General features: G+C 39.1%; 1 protein-coding gene across 1 annotated transcript in view; it reads right to left on the reverse strand.

The window, feature by feature from the left end:
* Positions 1-26,971, reverse strand: part of LOC124799297 (piezo-type mechanosensitive ion channel component) — a 715,678-nt gene that overhangs the window by 25,324 nt on the left and 663,383 nt on the right. The window contains exons 43-44 of the mRNA XM_047262884.1: positions 7,923-8,104; positions 733-999 (exon numbers count right to left, since the gene is read on the reverse strand). Coding sequence (XP_047118840.1) covers positions 733-999; positions 7,923-8,104 — 449 coding nt within the window. The remainder of the gene's footprint in view (positions 1-732; positions 1,000-7,922; positions 8,105-26,971) is intronic.

Below are 26,971 nucleotides of genomic sequence, written 5' to 3' on the forward strand. Positions count from 1 at the left end.
ATAACTGCACACATAATGGAAAATCCACGATGGAATAAGTAAAAAATGGAAAGGATAGATCTACCTGTCACATAGAGAAGGTATGGAGTCACAGACAGACACAGTGAAAAAGAATTCTAGAAATACTGTGTAAGAGTTGTGTTTGTGAGACTGTGTGTGAGTTTTCTACATCTGATCATAGACTAAGTATAAAAGTTGAGCATTTCTAGAATTCTTTTCCACTGTGCCTATCTGTGACTCAATGTCTCCTTATGTGATGGGTAACAATCTATCCCTTCCATTTTGTTGTAATTACGCAGCATTACCTATGGGTGTTCTGTCCTTGTCCAGCATGTGTTGCATAGGGTTGTCTGACCAATGAAAGTAAGATGATTTAGTAATAGCCTTAGTGAGATAAGCACTTTGTTGTTACAAGTATCAAAATAACTAAAATGTAAGTAGTACACTCAGCTGTTTTAGATCTGGGCTTTTCAAGTACACAAAACAGATCTAAGCACAATTATTACTTCTTATAAAATGTAGTACATAGTACTGTGCTGCATAATTAATTATCTCAATTTTTGAACAAGTCTGTCAGGTTCACAAATTGTAAGTTTGTGACTGACAATTTTGACACTTCAATCACTAGTATAACTGTCAAAGTTCAGATATGTTTCCTTCTGTTATAGTACTTGAAAAAAAAAAATTAAAAACATTTATGAAAGGTGAAAGAATATTAAGAGTTATACATACCATTCCCATACATAAATTGCGTCACAGGCGTAGCTGTCTCCCTATTTGTAACTTTTAAAAATTTTGGAAGCACATCATGCAACACAACATAATTTTCTCCTTTGTCTCCTTTCAGCAGCTTTAGCAACTTATCAAGTTCTGGATTTCTGACATTATTTACTCGCCCCTGAATAACCCAATCCTTTGAGTCAGTGATAATTCCACTTGTTGAAGGATCATTTGTGTTTCTTTTCACAGTCCACAGTAACTTTATAACAATGTCACGCTCTGAAACAAGAAAAGGAGTATTTAAAGCTTAAAAATATGTTGTTTATATTAACTAATTAGTTCATATTCACAATTAATGAACCATTATATTTCAGAAACAAAGGTAACCAACTGCAGGTGGAGATTTGTCTTCAGATTCCAGTCAAGGGCAGAACATGAAATTACAAAAGAAATTTGTCCTATATCCTTTTCAGGCTTTGTAATGGGGGTTTCTATTCACCTTCCTGCCACTTATGAGACACAAAGAGACAGCAATTCTAAGATTTAATTACAAGGCGACAGAATGGTTAGTCAATACTTAGCCTCAGCAGCCAAAGTTCCAAGTACCTGTCATAATACGTATAACAGTAAAAAAAAAGTATTCTAGTTTGTGGACTTATTACTGCTTTCTTATGGAGAATTATTACATTACTACTTTTTTATCTTAATATTTCTCTTTGTTTTTGATTTCTCCTTCTTCTTCATCACTTTCCTCCTAGCTCTTAATTGCTCTGTTCATTTCAATTCTCTTTTCTCTATCCCTTAACCCATCTTTACTTCTCATACTGTTCAATCTCTCTGGACTGAAGCTGCCACCATGCTTAACTATGTACTATTGTACTCTGATGGCTTCATCATCATTTTGTCTCCATTCATCCTCACATGAGGGGGTGTCCCTTTCATCCAGCTGTCTGAATGGCCAGACCTTCCTTTCTAATTTTCCACAACTGGAGATGAACAAATATGCATCTGACACACTTCATAAGAGCTACAAACTGACTATGGTACAATAAACAAAATTATGATTGTAAATAAATAAATTTAATAATGCTCTAGATGCAAACTGCAGTAATTTATATAAAATAAAGCTTTTTCTGTCTATGGTGAAAATTTCTCCACAAATTTTCCAAATTCCCAAGACCACATGCACTTCAATTAATCTCACTGGACTGAAGATGATACTGTGCTGCCCTTCTCACTGGTTGTTAACAGTACTCCCACTCCAGGCAACTAGCATTAAAGGAATGTGTCCCAGTTTGCAGAGGTGGTGAAGATATAGTTAGACAGCATTCAGCTGAGGGCCACCTTCACTGACATTAAGCAACACTAAAGGCCACAGACTACATGTACAGACACCTTAGCAAAAGTGCACAGAAACCACATAACCTGATACAAAGATCTTTGGACTATACAGATGCCAGTGATGTGCTAGGTGAAGACTGAATGAAAGAATTCAGTTACACCGAGTGTACTGAACCACAAGGTACCATCCCATGGGACAAAAGGGACAGGTCACAGTCAACCCTTTTTACATGGCTGGTATCGCCATTTTGTGGCTATAGTGCAAGATAGTGGCACCCACCAAACCGAATGAGGCATTGCCTGTTTGTGAATGACATCTGTATGTTCTGTTCGAGGTGACAGCAGTTAAACTGTTACTATAAGTGCGAGGTAGTAAGTGCCCATAATAAAGTGACTCTACAATGTTAACGGAGCTGAATCTGTTCATCCTTATCAAAGCTCAAACTACCTGGGGGATGACATGGTGGCACTCTGAGCATTTAAGGCTTCAAAGGCAACCCCTCTAGCTTTTGACTACAAAAAATAGGACTGTTGCCAACTTACATGAAGGGGTAGGGGAAAAAGCCTACCTGCTGTGACATAGGAAACAGACCACATCCTTTGCTAGAAACAGACCTGGCTTTTGCCAACAGAAGTTACATATTCTGATTCAGTCTCAAGTGTCAGAAAGTAGTCCTCATTGTGTTATAAGAGGAAAGAATCATTTAAAATTTGAAGAGTCTGTAATGGTTGTTGCCATTTTGAGTAAATTAAAAACTTCACTGAAAATGACAGCAAGGGAAATATATTTCCATATTTTGGGTCCTCATTACTTTACGAATAATTACAATAATATCTTTTCTCTTGGGACTTTTGTTAATGGATTGAATCACAATGGAAATTGAAGAAATTTGAAGTAAACTGACAGCAAAAATATAAACACATCAGTTTCAGTGTCAACAGTTTCTGAATTTGTAGTCAGCAGGCATACTCAAATGTGTCCCGATCCTTGAGATTACAATCAGTTTTGGATCATGATGCAGCAGGAACAAAAATTTTGCTGATTACAAAGAGTGAAAATGAAATACTAACAACACTGTTAGTTCTGGAAGAGTGTAGGTACACTTTCTGAATAATGATTTGTTAGTACTTTAGGATGCTCTACAGAAAAGTCAAACTTGAGCATGTAGTGCCTTGAGAATTTCGGTGTAAGTTCTAGAGACACTGAGTTTCCACCATCTCGAACACCTGATATTTTAAGTACGAGGGTGAGAGAGTGGAGGTGTGTCAACCTCATTGCCGGTTTCTGTGTGTGTGCAGGATGGACATGTATCGGGAGAATACTGCAATAGTGATGGTTGATTGGCGTGGGCAAGTATTTGCTGCTCATGCCATAGAAACTGTATGTCCAATACAAGGAGCAAGCATGCTTTATTCCTTGATGGTGTAATGACTATATTTGTTGTGAACAAATGAATTATGTATTGAACTAAAGACACTTACATTTTGATTTTCTGGTGTTGGACTTGCTAGAAGCAAGAACTGGTTTTATAGTGGTTATTAAACCAAGCATATTGTAATTGTATCTGTTAGTATCTAATGGTCCAAGATGGAGTTGACGTGTGAGAGTTGAATGATTATGTGAAACTTGTGAAGTTATTTTATTGTGGAGATGAAAATATAACAGAGTTGAACAAAAAGTATCCTGAGAGTACAGAATAATTCTAGAGTAGAAAACAAGTCTATTTTGAAATTCCTTTAACCAGCTATAGTCTTTGGGGAAGAAGAGTTTGTGAAGATCGACATAGCCATCTGACCCGAGGAGAAGATCGGCTACACACAATACGTAAGTCAACTGCGAGAGACGTGTGAGTCTTGCACCCCAGTACCACACTGTCTCGTGTCGTCAGAAACGATTAGAAGCTCACTAATGGAGTTGATAATTAGTTAAATGCAGCAAACTGACACTGAAGATGACCTTTCAAACAATATATTAAGATGAAATAAAGAGTATTGGGATGAGAGAACACATCTTTTGTAGCCACGTAAAAAGAAGGTTTCTGTCATAGTGATTCTTTAAAAAAGTATTGGATATTAAATGCATGCTAAAAAAGATGATCTTCTTTGTGCCAGCCATGCCAGACTCTGTTTTAGGAATAATATGTATTAACTTTGCAATGCCAACTTTGAACACACAGACTTATGTATATAAAGCATTAACCATATTATTAAATTCATTCTGATGTCCTAGTTAGTGTGAAGATACATTCAATAAATGAAATGTATTTCCAAAGTCTTTACCTAAAGTTAGATACTTAAGAAGTTGGTTTTTAAAATGAAACAATAAGTTCAGTGTTACCAGTCACTATTTAACTTATCTCCATGATATGATTCGAAGACTTAGACCTTCACAATGAGGCGGATCTCTGTGGATTAATATGATATGTGAGATGTGTTACAACTTTGGTGTATAATAATAATAAACATCAAATGAGTTGTTGGAAATATACAAAAACAGCGAAGTTTACAATTCTTGATACATAACACAACAATATATTATTCTGAATACATCAATGACTATCATGTGACAAGATCACAAATATATGGTTTTCTGAATGCTATTTATATTTTTTCCTCCAAAGCACTTCTTATTCTGCATGTACACATGATATTTTTCTAATATATCTAAAAACAAAGATGATGTGACTTACCAAATGAAAGTGCTGGCAGGTCGACAGACACACAAACAAACACAAACATACACACAAAATTCAAGCTTTCGCAACAAACTGTTGCCTCATCAGGAAAGAGGGAAGGAGAGGGCAAGGCGAAAGGATGTGGGTTTTAAGGGAGAGGGTAAGGAGTCATCCCAATCCTGGGAGCGGAAAGACTTACCTTAGGGGGAAAAAAGGACGGGTGTACACTCGCGCGCGCGCACACACACACACACACACACACACACACACACACACACATCCATCCATCCACACAAGCTTGTGTCTGTATATGTGTGGATGGATATGTGTGGATGGATATGTGTGTGTGTGTGTGTGTGTGTGTGTGTGTGTACACCCGTCCTTTTTTCCCCTTAAGGTAAGTCTTTCCGCTCCCGGGATTGGAATGACTCCTTACCCTCTCCCTTAAAACCCACTTCCTTTCGTCTTTCCCTCTCCTTCCCTCTTTCCTGATGAGGCAACAGTTTGTTGCGAAAGCTTGAATTTTGTGTGTATGTTTGTGTTTGTTTGTGTGTCTGTCGACCTGCCAGCACTTTCATTTGGTAAGTCACATCATCTTTGTTTTTAGATATATTTTTCCTACGTGGAATGTTTCCCTCTATTATAATGATATTTTTCTAATGTATATAAAGGGTTTTGTAAACCTTTGGCACTGTCTAGTAGAGAAACAAAAACACTATTTCAGAACACGGTTATATGGAATTATTTGACTGCAAATGTGCAAATAAAATAACTAAAATAGAATGCCTCCAGTGGTCGCACTCCTTTCTCTGTCGTAATACATCACATGAAAACTCACACACTTTGTAAACAAAGACAGAGTCTAAAAGCTGAGAGATGTTAAGAACATATGAAAAACAGAAATATTATACAAAGAACATATAACAAAACAAAACCATTATTTCAGAGTAAGTCTTAAAGTATTGTGGAGATCTTTGGTTGAGTAGATGAATAGATATATTTGAATAAATATTTCAATTGGTACATGAATCCTTTTCTGTGAAGCTTAAGCTATATAAACTTTGTACTCATTTATGTAATCAGGTGACATATTGAAAACATTAAGTGTAATAATTCTGCTGTCCACAGTGACAAAGTTACACATTTAACAATTTATGTTGGGATTCAGAGAGAGAGGATGAAAGGAGTGATAGAAGGAGCGCAAAGCTCTGGTTATGCCAAAGCTGTGGGTCTGTTAGACTTACATCTATTACATTGTCTAAGTAAATGTTGAATTAATACAATGATGAGGAATTAAGGATAGTTAGGTAAATAAACTCTTAATAATATAAACAGATACAAATTATGTATTATCAGGCCGACATGGGGTACAAACTGTTGGCTTTTGGGTAGATCTGTTGAGTTTTGCGAGTTATGCCAGAGCTGCGTGTTGTTAAGATTACAACTGTTATATGTTGTAAGTAGGTATAGGTTGAAATACTAATTGATACTGCTTTAAAATAATATGCAGATAAAATACAATTTGTAATATAAACTGATATGTATACTCTCAAGCTGAAGGAGGGTACAAACTGCTGGCATTTTTGTGAGTAGGACCATTCCATTGTTCATATGGGAAATTCATGGAAACATAACTAATTAACATAAATCCACCTGGTGACGGAGTTTCAAATCTCTGAAGTGCATTGAAGAACTAAATTAATAGTGACTGGTAACAGTAAGCTTGTTGTTTCACTTGATATCAGTAACACTCAAGGCAAAACCTAAGCCAAAATGTTTGTGCATGTTACATGTATCTTAAACTTGGTGATACACTAGCAGGTGAAACATGTCAAAGATATTTTCTCTATGAAATGATGACTATATGAAAACTGTTTGTATAAAATTGTGATCTGTATTAATAAATCAAACTAGCTGCAAAGGTCCACCCCCCTCATCACCCTGGCCTGGAACAGCCGTACCTTTTGTCAGGACTTTGACTATGTATAATTGCATCTGAAAATGAGGAATACTCTACATAAAAGCCTTCTCACCCCTCCCAAAATGGTATTCTATTGTCCATCCAATCTAAAAAACATTCTAGTCTATCCTATAATGCCACCCAAATAAATGAGCAATTCCAAACTATGACCAAGTGGCAGAATGTGCTGCTCTGAGCACATCATGCTGATCTCAATGGGTGCTTCGCAATCTATACCATTTGGATCTATGTCTCCCACCCTAACATCAGCTTCTCTGGAGTATAGATGGGAATTTTCCTCACGAAACATCAAACAATCCTGCAATCTTCCTGGCCTCTCTATCTCTGCTACCACATCTCCTACACCCATTTCCATGCCTGATCTCATGACCCTTACTTGCTTACTTGACTCATCCTTCAACCACACCCTCCTCTCCACAGTCTCCTCCTTCCTTTATTATATTTTCCTATGCCAGTTCGCTCCTCCATTTCATTGTGCACTGTGCACAATACCAACAATTCACAAAAGTGACTCTGCAGGTACCACATTCCTGTCCTCTGCAGTTGCCGCTGCTTTCTTTGAGCTGTTGTACACCTACCCCAACACTCCCTCCTGATCTGCAATTATTTTCTCCCCTCACCCATTTCACCTGTCATACCTGTCACCCTAGTGAAGCTGCAATGTCAGAAAAACCTAGCCGTGCAGATGTGAGTGTGTATGTATGTATGTGTATGTGTATCCTGTTAATTGTGTAGAATAATTTTTAAGAAAGGTCTGCAACATTCTTGGTCTCATTTATACACTTATCGATAATTTGATGCATCAGCTATACACTTGAGTTGCTACCTTCATTCCTTCCATTATCCATATTTTACTAAGGACATCACCTCACCATATTTACAGTTCACGTCCAAATAAATTCACAGAAATCTTACAAACAACTATTAAGAGATTAAACTCACTGACATATTGAAACTTAACAATGAACTGGGAATTTAACCAAATCTCACCTTCTTATTTCCGAATGACTCATGAAGGACTCTCAGTTCCAAAACTTCTTAAGCATACTACTAGCGACATTTAAGTGAAAACAGTCACAGGCCATAAAGATAAGTAAGTAATTTGTTGAGCAATGACCTATAAATTACATGTAAGTAATCAAATATCATGACAACAATTTTAAAATGAAAACTGCAGATATATTGGAAAAAAGTCTGAAGCTCACCTTCTGAAACTTCATCAATAAGTCGCTGCTGATCTGGAGGCGAAATTCCCCATACACTTGTAGAATTTCTGTTTAATACAGCAACTGCAATATCATCGTAATTGTAAGCTGATAAAAATGTCTGAGCCGAACGATCTTTCTTGTATATGTTTACAATCTGCATGTACTCTTTTTCTTGCAACCTAGGAGATAAGACACATTACATGATTTAATATTTAATTGTATGGAACCATATTTATGAGCATAAGCTACAACCAATTTAGAAATTAATTAATTAATTAATTAATTAATTCATCCATCCATCCAGCCACCCGTCATATTTTGTAGTTCCCAGGAGAGCCCTCAGGAATGTGGAACAAGTCATAGTATACGTGAAAAACAGACAAAGTAATCATGGAAACTTACCTGTATTGACAGTAATCTACCACTCTAGGGCTTACTACTTCATGTTATTCGTGTTTATGCCAGCTAAATTTAGTCAAGTAAATCTGAAAGAAAGCTATCACTTTGAAAGAAACTACTGCAGCCTTAACTACACTAAGTGGCAGCTTTGTGTATCCTACTGTTAGATTAATATTTACAATGGTATTTTTTCAAGAAAATGTTTACCCATGTCTGTCAATGCTGAATCCTATTTACAGTACATTACTACTTTTCACACAGCTTTACAGCAAACACTCCTACCTACTATGTAGTTAGCAGAACTTTTCTATTCCTTAATCTAGATAGTCTGATAATAAGTAGAACAAGTTACTAATGAGAGTTCCATGGCATGGAAGAAATGCAGCCAGCTTGGCCTCTTCCGCTGATTCACTATTGGCAAGACAGGGCATGTGCTGAAGAGGCATGGATTGAAACCAGTGTTCCGGTCTGCCTGCAAGATAAGGGGTACATTAGGCCTCGTTAAAGATAACACAGGTCTCTGAATTTCTGGCATGTATGGTGTTCTGTGTGAATGTGGTGGCATTTACATAGGTCAAACCATTCACAATGTTGCCGAGTGTTGTGCAGAACATTCTACTCATAAAATATTAAACAAAGGGAACTTGAGAAGTTGGCCATGGCTGAACATTGCCTAGAAAACAGGCATAAAACTAAGTTTGAATAAATGAGAGTTTTGGCTCAAACAACATTGCAGTGGTAGTCTTTTATCAAAGAAGCAGCCAAAGTAAGAATAAACAGCAACAATTTTCACAGAGACCAGGGTGACACACTTAGCAGGGCATGGAGTCCGGCTTTGGACATTGAGCAAAAGCAAAGATAAACACTTGATGTTGTAGGGACATGGGAGTGGCATTTTCCAATGTGGCACCAGCCACGTGGACAAGGAATGTCATTCAATTCTGTGGTACGGCAGAGCTGCTAGGAGCTGCCCAACTTGCCTTCCGCACATGTTCTACTCTGGCCCTATCTGGAAGGTTCCAGACGTTGCCATTACTTCTATGTACACAGAAAACCATGCCCGTCATGACGGTCAGTGATTTCAACTCCTGATGATGATAGCAGAGAGAGCCATCGAAAGCTCGAGTGTTTTATTCAAAATGATGTGGCTTGTAAACCGAGTAGGTTTTAATTGATTACACTTAGATATTTAATTTCTGTGACTGAGTAAAGGACCACACCACTGATAATATATTTGAAAATTAAAGGTTTATTTTTGCTACTCACCTCAATTAACTTACATTTTTCTACATTTAGAGCAAGCTGCCATTCATCACATCAAATATAAATTCTGTCCAAGTCATCATGTATTCTACTACAGTCGCACCATGATGATAATTTCCCATACACTACAGTGTCATCAGCGAACAGTCAGAGATTGCTGCTTACTCAGTATATCAGATAATTTATGTATATAATAAACAAGTGATCCTATCACATTTGTTTGGGGCACTCTCGATGACACTCTCATCCCTGATGAACACTTGCCATCTAAGACAACATGCTAGTTTTTGTTGCTTAAGAAGTCTTCAAGCCACTCACATTTCTGGATCCTATTCCTTATACTCTGAGCTTCGTTAAGAGTCTGTAATGAGGCACTGTGTCAAATGCTTTCGAGAAATCTAGGAATATGGAAACTGCTTCTTGCCCTTCGTCTATGATTTGCAGGACATCATATGGCAAACCAAGTTTCCCCACGAGTGATGCTTTCCCAATCCATGCAGATTTATGGATGGAAGCTTCTCTGTGCAAAGGAAATTATATTCAAATTTAGGACATGTCTAACAATTCTGCAGCAAACTGATGTTAATTATACTGGTCTGTAATTTTGCAGGTCTGCTCTTTTACCCTTCTTTCACCAGGACACACCTGTGTTCCTTTCCATTCACTTGGGGGCTTTGCAACAAAATATTATTCATTACAAATAAAAGGCAAGAAGAGAGAAAAATCTGAAAAGTCCTCTCTGTAAAACCGAATTCAGATTCCATTTTGACTTGACGAAATATTTGTTTCCACCTCTCAGCTGCTTCTCAACACCAAGGTTGCCTATTTCTGTATCCCACATACAGGAGTCTGTGCAGCAGTTAAACAATGGTATGACTGTACAATTCTCTTGCTCTTGCATGAATTGATTTTTTAAAATGCAAAACTGAAAACTTCATCCCTTTTACTGTCTTTTGTTGCCACAGCAGACTGTCTGATAACTGATTGATTAGAAGCCTTGAGACTGCTCAGAGGTTTTACAACGGGCCAGAATTTTCTCAGGTTCTCAGCAAGATCTTCCACTCATGTATGGTGGTGGAGGTAGTAGTGTGCTTCGCACATTGATCTGTTTATTTATGAACAAATCTCTACCAACTTTTGTTCGTCAGAATTTCTGCATTTTGAACTAAATGTGCAACAACTTCTGCTTCCTCAGCATTTCATGAATTTTGTTATTAAACCACGGTAGGTCTTTTCCATCCTTAACACAATTAATTGGCACAGTCTTCTCCGGAGCACAATTTACAATCAGTTTAAACTTTTGCATAAATTCCTCTACATCTGTCATAATGGAACTAGATGATTGCCTAAGTAGGATGCTAATAACTGCTTATCTACTCTTTCCAGCATAAAAACTTTCCTAGCCTTCTTCATGGATTTATTAATGTTAGTAACAGACATCTCTATGATGACATCATGATCACTAGTCCCTGTCTCTGTACTAACATGGTTGGTTATGGTCAGACATGTTTGTAACTACAAGGTCTAAATATTTCCAATGCCAATGCATTGTCAAACTAGTAGCTCAAGTTAGTTCTTAGAAAATGTGTTCAGATCTACTTCACAAGATTAACTGTACCACCTCTAATGAATCCATAGATGTCCTAGTCTATACTTGATAGGTTAATGTTGCCAGCCAAATAATATTGCATGGCTGGGGTACTTCTGCACTACTGAGTGTAGACTTTCTTTGAACGATTCTGTAACTGATTAACTTGAGTTCCCCTAGGTCAGTTAGGCGCATCCCGATAAATTTACAATCTGGCCCTATTTTGACTTCAACAGACACAATATTTTCGTCAACAGGAAAAAAAAACACTCGCCCACCTGTGTTTAACTCATCTTTTGAATGTACTTTCCATCCTTCATTAAATATTTCAGACCTTTGTACTTCAGGTTTCAACCACTTTCAGTTCCAAGCACAAGGGTGAACCAAATATAAACTGGACTTTTTGTTTCACATGTTTTATTGTAATTGGAGAGCAGTATGATCTCTGCTCACTGTTGCTTTTGTTCCCAGTGATTGTCCTATGCAGCTAAAACATTTTCATAACATTTCTTTAGACAGAAGCACAGTGTCAGAGCAAGAGGTAGCATCACTTGCTGCACAACATATTATTTAATTAAGTTTCATGCGTAAAAAGCACCTGAAATTTAGAAAAGGCTTGTAGCACAGTTTGGGAGTAACACCCTGAGAAAGACTCAAGTGTACGGATGGCACAAACAGTTTTTCTGAGGAAAAATCTCTTGTGACTTCAACTTGCTGACGGAGTCTGAGGATCAGCAGGACTGAGGAGAATATTCATGCTGTCAGCCAGCTTACTGAAGATAATTGCTGAATAACAGTTGCTGAAATTGCTACTGAGGTACCATAAGCTATGGTAGTGCTCAGGCAATCATTACTGATAATCTTGGATTTTGGAAAGTTTTCACATGATGGATGCCTCTTTTCACTGCAGAGCACAAAATTTTCAAGAATTGTTCTGGACCTCACTAAAACATCCTACCTGTAGCCCAGGCTTATCACCCCATAATTTTCATTTGTTTGAACCTCTAAAGGAAGCACTTGGAGGACATAGATTTCATGATGTTATTAAAGTGTTTGTGTGCAACAGGCTGCTGTCACAGCCACATTCAGTTCACAAAAACAGGATCAAGAAATTGTTTATCCATGGGAAAAATGTGTTTCCCATGCAGGAGACTATATAGAAAAATAAGTTCCTGTGTATGAATTTTTCTGAAGGTTAAATACAGTCATATAAAAAAAAAATCTGGCTTATATCTGACTCACTCTAGTATAACTGAATATGATAGGTTTCCTGAGCAGTTGTAAATTCAGGACTTTATTACAAATGCTTCAACGATTTATTGCCAAAATTTTAACATTCATAGTGTCTTTACTTTGTACGAGATCTGATTTCATTCTCTGTGTATCAATTGGAGAGTGTTCATCAGATGACCTCAAACTGTCTAGCCTAAAAAGCCCATAATTGCACTGCCCAAATACGCTGCTAACCGAATAGTTGCTTCTTCAGTGTAGTGCACCACTGACCTACCAAAAGGAGTCCTTCAGTGCTCTATCCCATCATGTGGGCCCAGAAATCTGCAGCCAAGACTGACAACGAATCGATGGAGCCTCTGGCTCGGTCTCTCCAGTCAGCTCCAAACCAAAGGACCAAATCAGTTCCGGGTACTATACTGCATATTGTAAACTCTGTTCACATTCTGTGAGCAAGGCCAGCAGTCTTCATCACCTCCCCAGTTGTCCATAAAAACTGAGGATGACCTCAGAACCAAAGCGACAGGGATCACTAACCACGATGTGAGCCATCACTGAAGCCCTGCCTCTGCATCTCAGATGAGGCCACCTGGCAGACATATGAGCATACAATGGAATTCTTTCCAATCCTGGACACTATTTCCCTAAGGAATTCCATAACTTGCTTAACATTGGGAGTTCCCGATAACTAACAACCCCCCTCCCCCTCCCACATGCCTGCTCAGATCTTGCTGAAGTGTAGCCACTTGTCCACTCACAGGGTGAATGAGTGAAGCCAGTTGCCCAGTTCACGCACTGACTCTCCACCACGAGCAACACAAAAGCACTATAACCTATCATTCACTCTATGGCAAGCAACGTTGCCAAATGTTGGAAATGCTGGAAAGTGCCTCAGCAGCTGAGCCTGCGGCCGAAATGGGTAACACCTGAGGTGTCCCATTTGATGTTCCAGTTTCTCAGATGCTATTACACCCTGAGGCAACAGCTTGCAGAGAGCTGACAGCCACCAACAGCATCTTCAGCTATTTGCGAACTATGGCCATCTTCTTCTGGATCCATACATAGCGTGCATGCTACCTATCCATCCTATTAATACAATTCAAATGAAAACAAAAGGTAAACAATACAGATGAAAACAAGCCCTGATGTCTACCAGCTGGTTGGTCTACAACTTTCAAATGGCCTGAATGTGTCATTTCAGGTGGCACAAATCCATACTACTAAAACTACGATACACTCAAAATAAGAGGGAGGTTAAATGAAAACTTTAAGTATTTTTTTCATTTTTTATTGAACAAAAGTGGAAGACAAGTGTATCATTTTTCAACAGTCTTTCTGTTGTTCAACACACTTCCTGCAACACACAGGAAGCAAACAGATTCGTTGGAGGAGGAGGGAGGGAGGGAGGGAGGGAGGGAGGGAGGGAGGGAGGGAGGAAATTCTTTTGGTTTTCTACGCAGCCACGTATGCACCATCTGCTGCACTTCTTCATTGGGATGAAATTTATTTCCTTCCATCGCTCTTTGAGTGGTCCAAACATGTGATAATCACTCGGTGTGAGATCTAGTGAATACAGAGTACCAAAGTGCAGGTCATCGACCGTTGCAGGTGTTGCATAGATAGCACGAAGTTGAGCAATGTCGTGTTGCAAAATGATATCTGTAATCAGAAGTCCATGTCAGTTTGATTTTATTCCGGGCCAAAGCAGACTTTTTAACATATTGGAATATAACACACTGGTAATGGTGTTCTAAGACAATACACCTTTCATCCCAAAAGAGAGTCAACAAAACCACCCCTCCAGATAGCTACATCCAGAACTTCTTGTGTTTTGGTGATAAGGAATGACACCATTCCTGGCTTGCTCTCTTTGTTTCGGGTTGGTGATAGTACACAGATTTCATCGCTTGTAACAGTTCTTGCAAAGAAGCCATCACCTGCTCCAAAACGCTGCAAAAGCTCTTCCCAGACATCAACATGTTGCCGTTTCAGTTCTCGAATGAGCTCCTGCGGTACCCGTCTTACATACACTTTGTGAAACTTGAACACTTCACGAATGACCTGATGTGCTGAACCACACATAATGTTCACATTTGTGGTTATTTCATCCATTGTTGCATGGTGATTTTCCATCACAATCACTTCAAATGCTGCATTAGATCCTGTTGTCACAATGCAGTTTGCCTGACCTGGGTACTGAGCATCTGTCACGGAAGTCACACCACTTCTGAACATTCTTCTCCACTCATCCACTTGCTGCAGTAATAAATGTGCATCACCATATTGGACCTTCATTCACCGATGGATTTCAATAGGTTCGAATGCTGTTCTTCCTTGACGCATGTCGCAGGTAGGTCAGCTATTTTGAACCGGTATTGAGGCCGTGTTTCCCTGGTCTGTAGTAGTCTGCTGCCTGTAGAGCATTCCTTGTATCACTGGTAATGCTACTGCCAACTCACAGAACAATGGTGCAAAATATTGATTTTTAATTATGCTTTTAAAGTTTTCATTTGACTCCGGTGACTTTTAGACGACACTGAAGCTGATATGACAAACAATGCAAAACGACAAGCACAAACTGTTATATGAACAGTAGCTCACTAAACTTGAGTGCACAGCACACAGGCAGACAACTAAATGTTATCCCATTCTCACATCAGTTTCATTCCTTGATAGTCTGTCAGTGAGGCCTTCTGCTTTCTATTATCCATACATGATGGGTGCTATGCCATTAATGCCATAACACTTCAGTTTGTCAAGTAGAATTTTGTGACTCACACAATATAACGCTTTGGCAAGGGCACAAAATATACCAACACTACAGTTTTTATTATTTAGCTCTGCCAGCACTTCATGTTTGAGGTCTTGCATTGCTTTCTCTGTGGAGGATGTTTTACGAAGAACAAATTTATAGGCAGTTAACAACTTCTGTTCAGTTAAATGACTCAGTACAGCAAGCAAAGAATTACTGACCAAAGTTTCTGGTTTCAAATTTAATAGCCTTATCACCCGAGGCATTGCACAGTTGGAAACAGAGATTTATTAGCTAGAGCCACAAAGCTCCAAATAATTTGAGTACACAGATTACAGTGGGAGCTAAACGCATCATAAGAGACTATTCAGCACACTTATTTATTGTTGACAGCCACTTCTCCTTATTGAGCACTGTTTTTCTAATGTAAATTACTGGAAAAATTTTTACACACTATACAATAGTCATGAAAGAACACAGACAGAAATTGCACCCACTGGGGTGACAATGAATGCTGCGTTCCCCATGCTTAACATCTCTAGTTTTCCTCAGTTTTCATTCATCCTAGATTATTATGCTGCATCAGTATTAAATACACAATCATTAACATCTGTAGTCTCAAGATTGTACTCATCAGTGTCATCATCAGCCATTTTACATATGTCGCTGAATGGAGATCTTCTCAAGAGACTTTTTCGCACATTATGATCTTTTACTCTACACACCCATGTTCTTCCTGCATGTTTTCTAACGTCATTAACTCAGTTTGCGTCAGGTTGTCGTCTTGGTCTTTTCTTATCTCCTGAAATTAAACAAAAATTTTCTTGGTCTGTCTTCTATCTAGTCAACCGGCTACATGTCCCACCCATCTCATTTTCATTATCTTAATTCTTTTTGTTATACCTCGACTCAAAAATATATAATGAGCAGTAGAAAACTGCTTTGAGGTCAGCACACTATTGTCCTGCCGAAGGATGAGCCACAAGCAAGCGTTACAGAGTACCTTAGATCCAAGTCAGCAATCATGCATCCTGGAGCCCAAGATATACAGTCTGTGTGAGTATATAGGTATCTTTTTTTGAAACATAGACAAGAGTTTGAGTACCATTTGTACCCTCCACGTGATTCAGTTGATCCTGTATAATGTGGTACTGGGTCAGAAGGCAAGTGGTCATTTGTGGCCAGATCGTGGATATGTGGGAGATGGTAGGTGACTGGAGAAACAAGGCATGGGAGATCTGTTTCTGAACAAGGTTGAGTGAGTAATTTTGGCTTGTGAAGTCCTCAGCGAGACTCTTGAAATATTTGGAGGGGGACTGCTCTCACTACAGATGTGACAGTTATGGGTGGCTAGGCTGTATGGAACAGACTCCTTTGTTTGGAATGCCTGGCATCTGTCAACAGTATTGCTGGTGGTTGGCAGGTTTGATATGGACAGAGGTTCTGAAGTAGCCATCCTTGAGGTGGAGATCAACACTGAGGAAAGTAGCTTGCTGGGTTGAGGACAACTAGGTGAAGCAAATGGGAGAGAATGTGTTAAGGTTCTGGAGGAATGTGAAGAGGCTGTCCCCATTCTCAATCCAGATTTAGAAGACAGCATCACTGAATCTGAACAGGGTGAAGGATTTGGGATTCTGGGTGGTTAGGACGGATCCCTCTAGAGGGAGGAAACTGCTGTCTGGTTTCAGTGATAACCATCTGTTGTAGAACCTTAGAACATATTCTAAGCTCAAACATGAGGAGTTGCCCAAAACAGATTTACCTATTCCATGCCAACCAGCAAGGATTTTGAAAAAAATCGACAGTACAAAACCCGGCTTACAAATTTCTCATATGACACACTGAAAGTCATGGATCTAGGCAGTTGGGTAGAAGTAGTGTATCTTCACCTTTGAAAAGCATTCAACACAATATTACACCAACACTCTTATTAACAAGACAACAATCAAATGGAGCTACATATGAAATTTATTACTGGATTGAGGTTTAATTGGGAGGGAGAATAAAGCATATACAGGGTTATTACAAATGACTGAAGCGATTTCACAGCTCTACAATAACTTTATTATTTGAGATATTTTCACAATGCTTTGCACACACATACAAAAACTCAAAAAGTTTTTTTAGGCATTCACAAATGTTCGATATGTGCCCCTTTAGTGATTCGGCAGACACCAAGCCGATAATCAAGTTCCTCCCACACTCGGCGCAGCATGTCCCCATCAATGAGTTCGAAAGCATTGTTGATGCGAGCTTGCAGTTCTGGCACGTTTCTTGGTAGAGGAGGTTTAAACACTGAATCTTTCACATCACTATGCGTGAAACTTGCCCACACGCGTTCAACCGTTTCTTTGCTCACTGCAGGCCGACCCGTTGATTTCCCTTACAGAGGCATCCAGAAGCTTTAAACTGCGCATACCATCGCCGAATGGAGTTAGCAGTTGGTGGATCTTTGTTGAACTTCGTCCTGAAGTGTCGTTGCACTGTTATGACTGACTGATGTGAATGCATTTCAAGCACGACATACGCTTTCTCGGCTCCTGTCGCCATTTTGTCTCACTGCGCTCTCGAGTGCTCTGGCGGCAGAAACCTGAAGTGCGGCTTCAGCCGAACAAAACTTTATGAGTTTTTCTACGTATCTGTAGTGTGTCGTGACCATATGTCAATGAATGGAGCTACAGTGAATTTATGAAATCGCTTCAATCATTTGTAATAGCCCTGTATTTCATATGGAGAGTCATCAACAGAAGTAGAATATGATTTTAAAGTTGTCGAAATATTGACCACTTGGTTCAAATGTACAGAAATGATGATTCATGATTGGAATCAGTCAACTTGTACAAATACCTGGGTGAAGCAATTTTTGCAGATACAAAACTGAGTATCACACAGGCTCAATTGTAGTTAAAGTAGGTTGCAGGCTTTGGTTCATTGGTAGGATACTGGTAAAATACAGATTGTTCACAACTACGATTGCTTACAAAATACTTGTCCATCTTATCTCAGAATATTCCTCAATATCAAATATTAAATAGTACTAATAAGCAATACTGCACATATAGAAAGAAAGATGCGAAAATACCCACAATTTTTTATGACTAATGGGAGTGTGTCATGGAAATCTTGAAAATCCTGCACTGGCACATGCTTGTAGACGGACACAAATTATACCTCAAAAGTCTACTGACGAATTTTCAAGAACCAGTAGTAAACGAAGGATTTAGGAATATACTACAGCCCCCCCAAGTGTGGGCCCATTTGGACTGTGAAGACAAGATTAGAGTAATTATAGTATGCAAATAGGCTTTTAAACAGTACACCTCCACCAAGAGCACATGTGAACCTTACCATGTGGTACAATGGTAAAAACCTTCTGCCATGCACTTCACAGCAGCTTGAAAAGTATGCATGTAGAAGAATTCGGTACAGGAGAGGAGAGGAAGTCATCTAACAAGTCAGAAGACTGATTACCACTACCCCCCACCCCGCCACCCATTCACACACACACACACACACACACACACACACACACACACACACAAATGTAAGAGATTTGATGGAGGACTATGGCTTACCCTGCTGTAGGCTATATACCAACAGAACTGAACTCCCTGAAATTAAATGAATGGAGTCTCTAAGAATGCAATTGATAAAAATCCAGTGACATGAAGTTCTATCAGTGAAAATCATTCAGAAATGCTGAACCTACAATGTAATGAATATATTTCACAGTCTTGATTGCAGAATTTTTTAATGTCAATACTGCTACAATACCTTTTATTTTGCTGACAACCTAATTTTTAACTTGTTTGTTTCGTTGTGTATGACATCAGGGGTATTATATTTCAAAGGGGGGCTTATTAATGAATTAATTTTGTCATAGTTGACAACTTTTTTATATTCTTTAACTTACCTTTTTCTTCTAATGATTAGAAATATGTCTTTGTCAATAGTCTGTAATGCTCATGACTGCCCTTGTTCCTGATGTCCTGATGTTTGGGTTGTTGGTATCGTATACATACACTGTGCAACTATTCTAAAATTTAGCTATTTTACTCTGTATGACAGTTTTAATGACATATTCTGACTTGCTATTTTATGTCTTCATTTTACTTAATTATTCTGTTTTATATAGGAGTACCTTGAAATACTTTTGGCTTCATGAGGTTGCAATGGTTTGCTTATATTATCTTAATTATTAGGTTTATGTAGTTTTTACAATTCATAAATGTGCCCTATGCCAGTCATGTACGCTACCTGGGCACCTCTTGCCACATTAAACACAGTATTTGCATGCTGATCAGTCACAGTAGCAGTTGTGTGCACACCAAAGGGACACTGTGCTGCATGTGGCTCAAACTTTGTATGCATGGCCCTATTTTGTACTACTCTGGTGATGTCAGTTAGTGTGTTCAAGGTAACATGCATTAGTCTGTGAAATTATTCCACCACCTTCCTGTACCTTCTCGATGATACACTGGCAGTTTTATTTTCTTTTGACTAGGTACACCATACATTTTGTGTGTTTTCATGACAAATGGATTACACATCCAGTTACTGTTGCATCCATTTTCCCTTTTATATGGCTATATGACGGATGGGTTTCATATCCAGCTATGACACTTTTGCATGATTTTCAATTACTTTTTGTCCATTTTACTTGCATAGTCATGCAAGATAGGACCAAGCCCCTTCCTTCTTTTGTTACTAACTGATTGGTTTCTTGTTTTTATAAAGAATCTGATGATTCCCTAAGAGGATAAAACGTGTCATTGACATTAAATAATTTTGCACTAAGACTGTTTTTATTCTGAAATAATTTGATACTGGTTGCTGCAGCATCCTGCCACAATGGAATGGAATAATTTTTAATGAATATATGATGACTATGAATGATAGAATGGAACCCTTATACATTTCCCAATGTGTCTCGCAAAGAGTGATGTAGGGCTGTGCACCTCTTCATTCATCTGCACCACCCCTATGGGTATACATACATCCAGTTTGAAACATGCAAATCTATCAATGAATTGCTGTTTCAAAAAATTATCGCAGCTTAGGGGTGCACAGAGGCAGCCCCTGGGATGATTGTTTACATTACAACATGAAAAATCAGTACAATTAAGACTGGTCAGCACTGCTTATTAGCAGTGGTTGATTCTTCTAACACTGATCACCACAGAAGAAGTATTATAATCTAAATAGTACTGTTGACAACCACTTGTTATCTCAATAAATGTTGAGGGACAGCGAACTTGGCTATCACATCAACCTCAATGACTGAAACGGCTAAGATCGAGATTCTTTCAGTACGTATGCCAGTATTCTGTGCAACTTTTACATATGAGGCTTCCAGTGTCAACTTCATTTATATTGTTGTTGTTGTGGTCTTCAGTCCTGAGACTGGTTTGATGCAGGTCTCCATGCTACTCTATCCTGTGCAAGCTGCTTCATCTCCCAGTACCTACTGCAACCTACATCCTTCTGAATCTGCTTAGTGTATTCATCTCTTGGTCTCCCTCTACGATTTTTACCCTCCACGCTGCCCTCCAATACTAAATTGGTGATCCCTTGATGCCTCAGAAAATGTCCTACCAACCGATCCCTTCTTCTGGTCAAGTTGTGCCACAAACTTCTCTTCTCCCCAATCCTATTCAATACTTCCTCATTAGTTATGTGATCTACACATCTAATCTTCAGCATTCTTCTATAGCACCACATTTCGAAAGCTTCTATTCTCTTCTTGTCCAAACTATTTATCGTCCATGTTTCACTTCCATACATGGCTACACTCCATACAAATACTTTCAGAAAAGACTTCCTGACACTTAAATCTATACTCGATGTTAACAAATTTCTCTTCTTCAGAAATGCTTTCCTTGCCATTGCCAGTCTACATTTTATATCCTCTCTACTTCGACCATCATCAGTTATTTTGCTCCCCAAATAGCAAAACTCCTTTACTACTTTAAATGTCTCATCTCCTAATCTAATTCCCTCAGCATCACCCAACTTAATTCCACTACATTCCATTATCCTCGTTTTGCTTTTGTTGATGTTCATCTTATAGACTCCTCTCAAGACACTGTCCATTCCGTTCAACTGCTCTTCCAAGTCCTTTGCTGTCTCTGACAGAATTACAATGTCATCGGCGAACCTCAAAGTTTTTATTTCTTCTCCATGGATTTTAATACCTACTCCAAATTTTTCTTTTGTTTCCTTTACTGCTTGCTCAATATACAGATTGAACAACATCGGGGAGAGGCTACAACCCTGTCTTACTGCCTTCCCAACCACTGCTTCCCTTTCATGCCCCTCAACTCTCATAACTGCGATCTGGTTTCTGTACAAATTGTAAATAGCCTTTTGCTCCCTGTATTTTACCCCTGCCACCTTTAGAATTTGAAAGAGAGTATTCTAGTCAACATTGTCAAAAGCTTTCTCTGAGTCTACAAATGCTAGAAACGTAGGTTTGCCTTTCCTTAATCTTTCTTCTAAGATAAGTCGTAAGGTCAGTATTGCCTCATGTGTTCCAGTATTTCTACGAAATCCAAACTGATTTTCCCAAGGTCGGCTTCTACTAGTTTTTCCATTCGTCTGTAAAGAATTCGTGTTAGTATTTTGCAGCTGTAGCTTATTAAACTGATTGTTCGGTAATTTTCACATCTGTCAACACCTGCTTTCTTTGGGATTGGAATTATTATATTCTTCTTGAAGTCTGAGGGTATTTCACCTGTTTCATACATCTTGCTCACCAGATAGTAGAGTTTTGTCAGGACTGGCTCTCCCAAGGCCGTCATTAGTTCTAATGGAATGTTGTCTACTCCGGGGGGCCTTGTTTCAACTCAGGTCTTTCAGTGCTCTGTCAAACTCTTCACGCAGTATCGTATCTCCCATTTCATCTTCATCTACATCCTCTTCCATTTCCATAATATTGTCCTCAAGTACATCGCCCTTGTATAGATCCTCTATATACTACTTCCACCTTTCTGCTTTCCCTTCTTTGCTTGGAACTGGGTTTCCATCTGAGCTCTTGATGTCCATACAAGTGGTTCTCGTCTCCAAAGGTTTCTTTAATTTTCCTGTAGGCAGTATCTATCTTACCCCTAGTGAGATAAGCCTCTACATCCTTACATTTGTCCTCTAGCCATCACTGCTTAGCCATTTTGCACTTCCTGTCGATCTCATTTTTGAGACGTTTGTATTCCTTTTTGCCTGCTTCATTTACTGCATTTTTATATTTTCTCCTTTCATCAATTAAATTCAATATTTCTAGTGTTACCCAAGGATTTCTACTAGCCCTCGTCTTTTTACCTACTTGATCCTCTGCTGCCTTCACTACTTCATCCCTCAAAGCTACCCATTCTTCTTCTACTGTATTTCTTTCCTCCATTCCTGTCAATTGTTCCCTTATGCTCTCCCTGAAACTCTGTACAACCTCTGGTTCTTTCAGTTTATCCAGGTCCCATCTCCTTGAATTCCCACCTTTTTGCAGTTTCTTCAGTTTTAATCTACAGGTCATAACCAATAGATTGTGGTCACAGTCCACATCTGCCCCTGGAAACGTCTTACAATTTAAAACCTGGTTCCTAAATCTCTGTCTTACCATTATATAATCTATCTGATAGCTTTTAGTATCTCCAGGATTCTTCCATGTATACAACCTTCTTTCATGATTCTTAAACCAAGTGTTAGTTATGATTAAGTTGTGCTCTGTGCAAAATTCTACCAGGCGGCTTCCTCTTTTGTTTCTTACCCCCAATCCATATCCACCTACTACGTTTCCTTCTCTCCCTTTTCCTACACTCGAATTCCAGTCACCCATGACTATTAAATTTTCATCTCCTTTCACTATCTGAATAATTTCTTTTATTTCATCGTACATTTCTTCAATCTCTTCGTCATCTGCTGAGCTGGTTGGCATATAAATTTGTACTACTGTAGTAGGTGTGGGATTCGTATCTATCTTGGCCACAATAATGCGTTCACTATGCTGTTTGTAGTAGCTTACCTGCATTCCTATTTTCCTATTCATTATTAAACCTACTCCTGCATTACCCCTATTTGATTTTGTGTTTATAACCCTGTAGTCACCCGACCAGAAGTCTTGTTCCTCCTGCCACCGAACTTCACTAATTCCCACTATATCTAACTTCAACCTATCCATTTCCCTTTTTAAATTTTCTAACCTACCTGCCCGATTAAGGGATCTGACATTCCACGCTCCGATCCGTAGAACGCCAGTTTTCTTTCTCCTGATAACGACATCCTCTTGAGTCGTCCCCGCCCGGAGATCCGAATGGGGGACTATTTTACCTCCGGAATATTTTACCCAAGAGGATGCCATCATAATTTAATCATACAGTAAAGCTGCATGCCCTCGGGAAAAATTACGGCCGTAGTTTCCCCTTGCTTTCAGCCGTTCGCAGTACCAGCACAGCAAGGCCGTTTTGTTTAGTGTTACAAGGCCAGATCAGTCAATCATCCAGACTGTTGCCCTTGCAACTACTGAAAAGCCTGCTGCCCCTCTTCAGGAACCATACGTTTGTCTGGTCTCTCAACAGATACCCCTCCGTTGTGGTTGTACCTACGGTACGGCTATCTGTATCGCTGAGGCACGCAAGCCTCCCCACCAACGGCAAGGTCCATGGTTCATTTATAAAGAAGCCACAAACTTCAGCTACCAGGACATAAACTTCATCCTTGGTGAATAAAATTGTAAAAGTACACCTTGGGGAAACTGGAAACCTGTGAAGAGACTCATGATCCGCAACTAATCCGTAACCTAAAGCTTCCAGCATTATTCAGTAGTGGTCAGTCAAAGAGAGGCTACAAGCTACAACGCAGAAAACATTTTTGCACCATACAAAGATGCTGGCAGTTGGTTGAAGGTGATGGCTAAGCCCCTCTATCCAGTGTAGGCTTGTGATCTGCAGAGCGAATGCCACTACAGAGCAAGAGGCAGTGCCTTACATGCAAAATTTTAATTTTCAGAAGCTCAACTGGGAAAAGTTCATTAGTGAACTCGATATAGAAGTTGCCAAGATCTCACTGCAACCTATGATGTATGAGACACTCATTATATACATAAACAGTGTTTTAAGAAGGACCATCCCAAGATTTTGCAGAACAAGCTATATACAATAGCTGACTGATGATAGCAAACGGCTCATATACTACTACAACAATATTTTTGAGACAGATCCATTTGCTGATGACACTATCCAGGCTGGTGAGGAGTTGTTGCAAAACATCCCGTCACACTGAACAACTAAGTGGATCTCACTGGTACAGAATCTTGATGTAAGGTTAAATAGTATGTAGGCCAACAATATCCCAAAAAATCTTAGCAGTGACCCATCAAAATCTAGAAACTTCACCACAGTAACAGCACATCAAACTGCAGCTCAATTACTCACATATGGCAAGACTAAAGGTTGGAGTACATGTGAATAATTGGAACAAATCCCATGATGAGAGAACAATTATCTCTGATTGTCCTCCACCTCGAATTAACTGAGTCTGCCATCTCCACTTTGAAACAGAATAAAGCTCCGGATATCCATCACCTCTGAGTAGAACAGATGAAGAAGTTCGGTGGACCATCCTGCAACAGCTGCTTAAGCTGATAAATGAGTGCACAGCTAAGCTTTATGTTCCATGTTCTACAGGAAAGGTTGAGAGATTGCACTGATTTAGGATGGTAAGGAGACAAATGGTCCTAAAAGCTTTTGTGGCTTATCATTGTTGTGCCACTGTATCACAGTCTTCGAACATCTCATTCTTAATGGAATTAACAGCATAATTGAAGGAAAGCTGGTTTTCAGTCTGGAAAATCATGCTACAATCTGATATTGAACCTCTCACAACATATTGAGAATGGTTTCAAACAGGGTAATATTACTGGAGTTGCCTTTGTCAACTTAACAGCTGCTTAAGACATTACCACCCATAGAAAATTCTTAAGAATATTTACAGTTCACCACTGATTACTAGCTAATACCCCTCATAAGAATTCTACTTTCTACATGGTAAGGAGAGCAAAGGGCACATAAAACACAATGGCTGACATAAATACAGTTTGTTTGTTCCCATGCTGTTTAATATCTACAATAATGATCAGCCCATTACAGAACACATCTGGCATTTCATCTATGCTGTTAACACAGCAGTGGCTGCCCAAGGGAAGACATATGGAGAGGTGGAAGAAAAGTTGCCTACTTCATTAGGTTGCTTGGTCTTTACTATGAGGTCAATCATCTAAAGCCAAATCCCAAAATGTGTGCACACTACACTTACGGAATAGAGAAGCTTGGCATGAACTGGAAAATGTGGCAAAGCAAATGATTCCAACATTGTCCAACACTGGTGTATCTGGATGTTTCTCTTGACAGTACTCTGCAAGTCATGAAACATTGCCACAAACATCAGGCTGAAGGCCAGTGCAAAGAAAATATTTTGGGGAAGCTCACAGCCACCAGCTGGAGATATAGTTTTCATGTCCCTTGAACTTCTGCTCTTTCTCTGTGTGTGTCAGCTGCACAGTTCACTTCCCTTCTGTGGAGTGCATATACTCACAATAAGGAGGTTGACACCACAGTAAATTAGACTGTCCAAATCTTGCAAGGATGTTTTTAGTGAACTCCAGTTGACAAACTCTCCATGATAGCAGCAATAGTTCCACCCACTGTCAAAAGGGCTATTGCTACCAAGGCAGGGAGGGCAAAACAGATCAATGATCCCCCATCAGCCACTGCATGATCATCAAGCTGCAGCTTGTTGAATGAAATGTAGAAAGAGCTTCATCGTTTGCATTCAATAACAAGACTCTAATCACATCACCAGATGAAGAATAAACTGCTGCCAGATATCCCTGCAAAACAAGAGAGATCCCCAGGAAATGAAATGCCCTACCCATCATTAAATCATCTTAGGGAGGATGCTCCCACTGCAACAACAACATGCAAAAATGGGGCATTCTTCCAGATGATGGGCCATGTTCCATGAGTGTGGAACAACCCAAGATCCAATCACTTGCTCATATGCTCTCTACTGGAACAACCTTGCACAACACAGGACTTGACTGAGGCAAATAACGAAGTCACTAAAGTTGCTGTGTTCTGACAATACTGACCAGACACAGAAATGAATGACTGAATCACAGCTTAGAACTCTTCCACCTTCAAAATGGGCATATGGTGAAATGACTAAGTGATTCTGCACTTGTGTGCTGAGAGCCACTAAAGCACAGGAGACAAATCCAAACAAGAATCATAAATATCACATTCAATAAAGGAGGCATAATTCACAAATTTTTTTAGTAGTACGGTCAGTGATTGCTGCTTACTTGTAAGGCGTCCTTGAGCACCTGTGACAGAATCCAGTGGGATAAAACTAAATGACGTATTGAGAAACTATCTTCTGTTCTGGGAAAATACACCTATCCCTACAGCTTGAAGTACAGTTCAACATGAAAGGCAATTCCTCTATCACGTTACCCTCCTTAGTCTCCTGAATTTCAGCACATAATTCCTCCCTCTTGTCATGACTGACGTTACACTAAAAGGTGAAGGTTACCACATTAACAACTGTACACAGTTTGTGATACTACAGTTGATGCAAGTTCCATCAGAATCATATTTAAACAGCTTCAGTGATAATACCTGTACTATAATTATTGTATTATTATAATCATAGAAATTAGCATACAGATGATATTAAGAAAACTTCTACAAATTTTGAAAAAAAAAGTGTTTTCAACATAAATTTACCAGTCTGTTTTTCTTAGTGAGTTTCACATATGTATAGGCTATC

This window comes from Schistocerca piceifrons, chromosome 5 (genome assembly GCF_021461385.2).
Source record: "Schistocerca piceifrons isolate TAMUIC-IGC-003096 chromosome 5, iqSchPice1.1, whole genome shotgun sequence".
Taxonomy (NCBI): Eukaryota; Metazoa; Arthropoda; class Insecta; order Orthoptera; family Acrididae; genus Schistocerca; species Schistocerca piceifrons.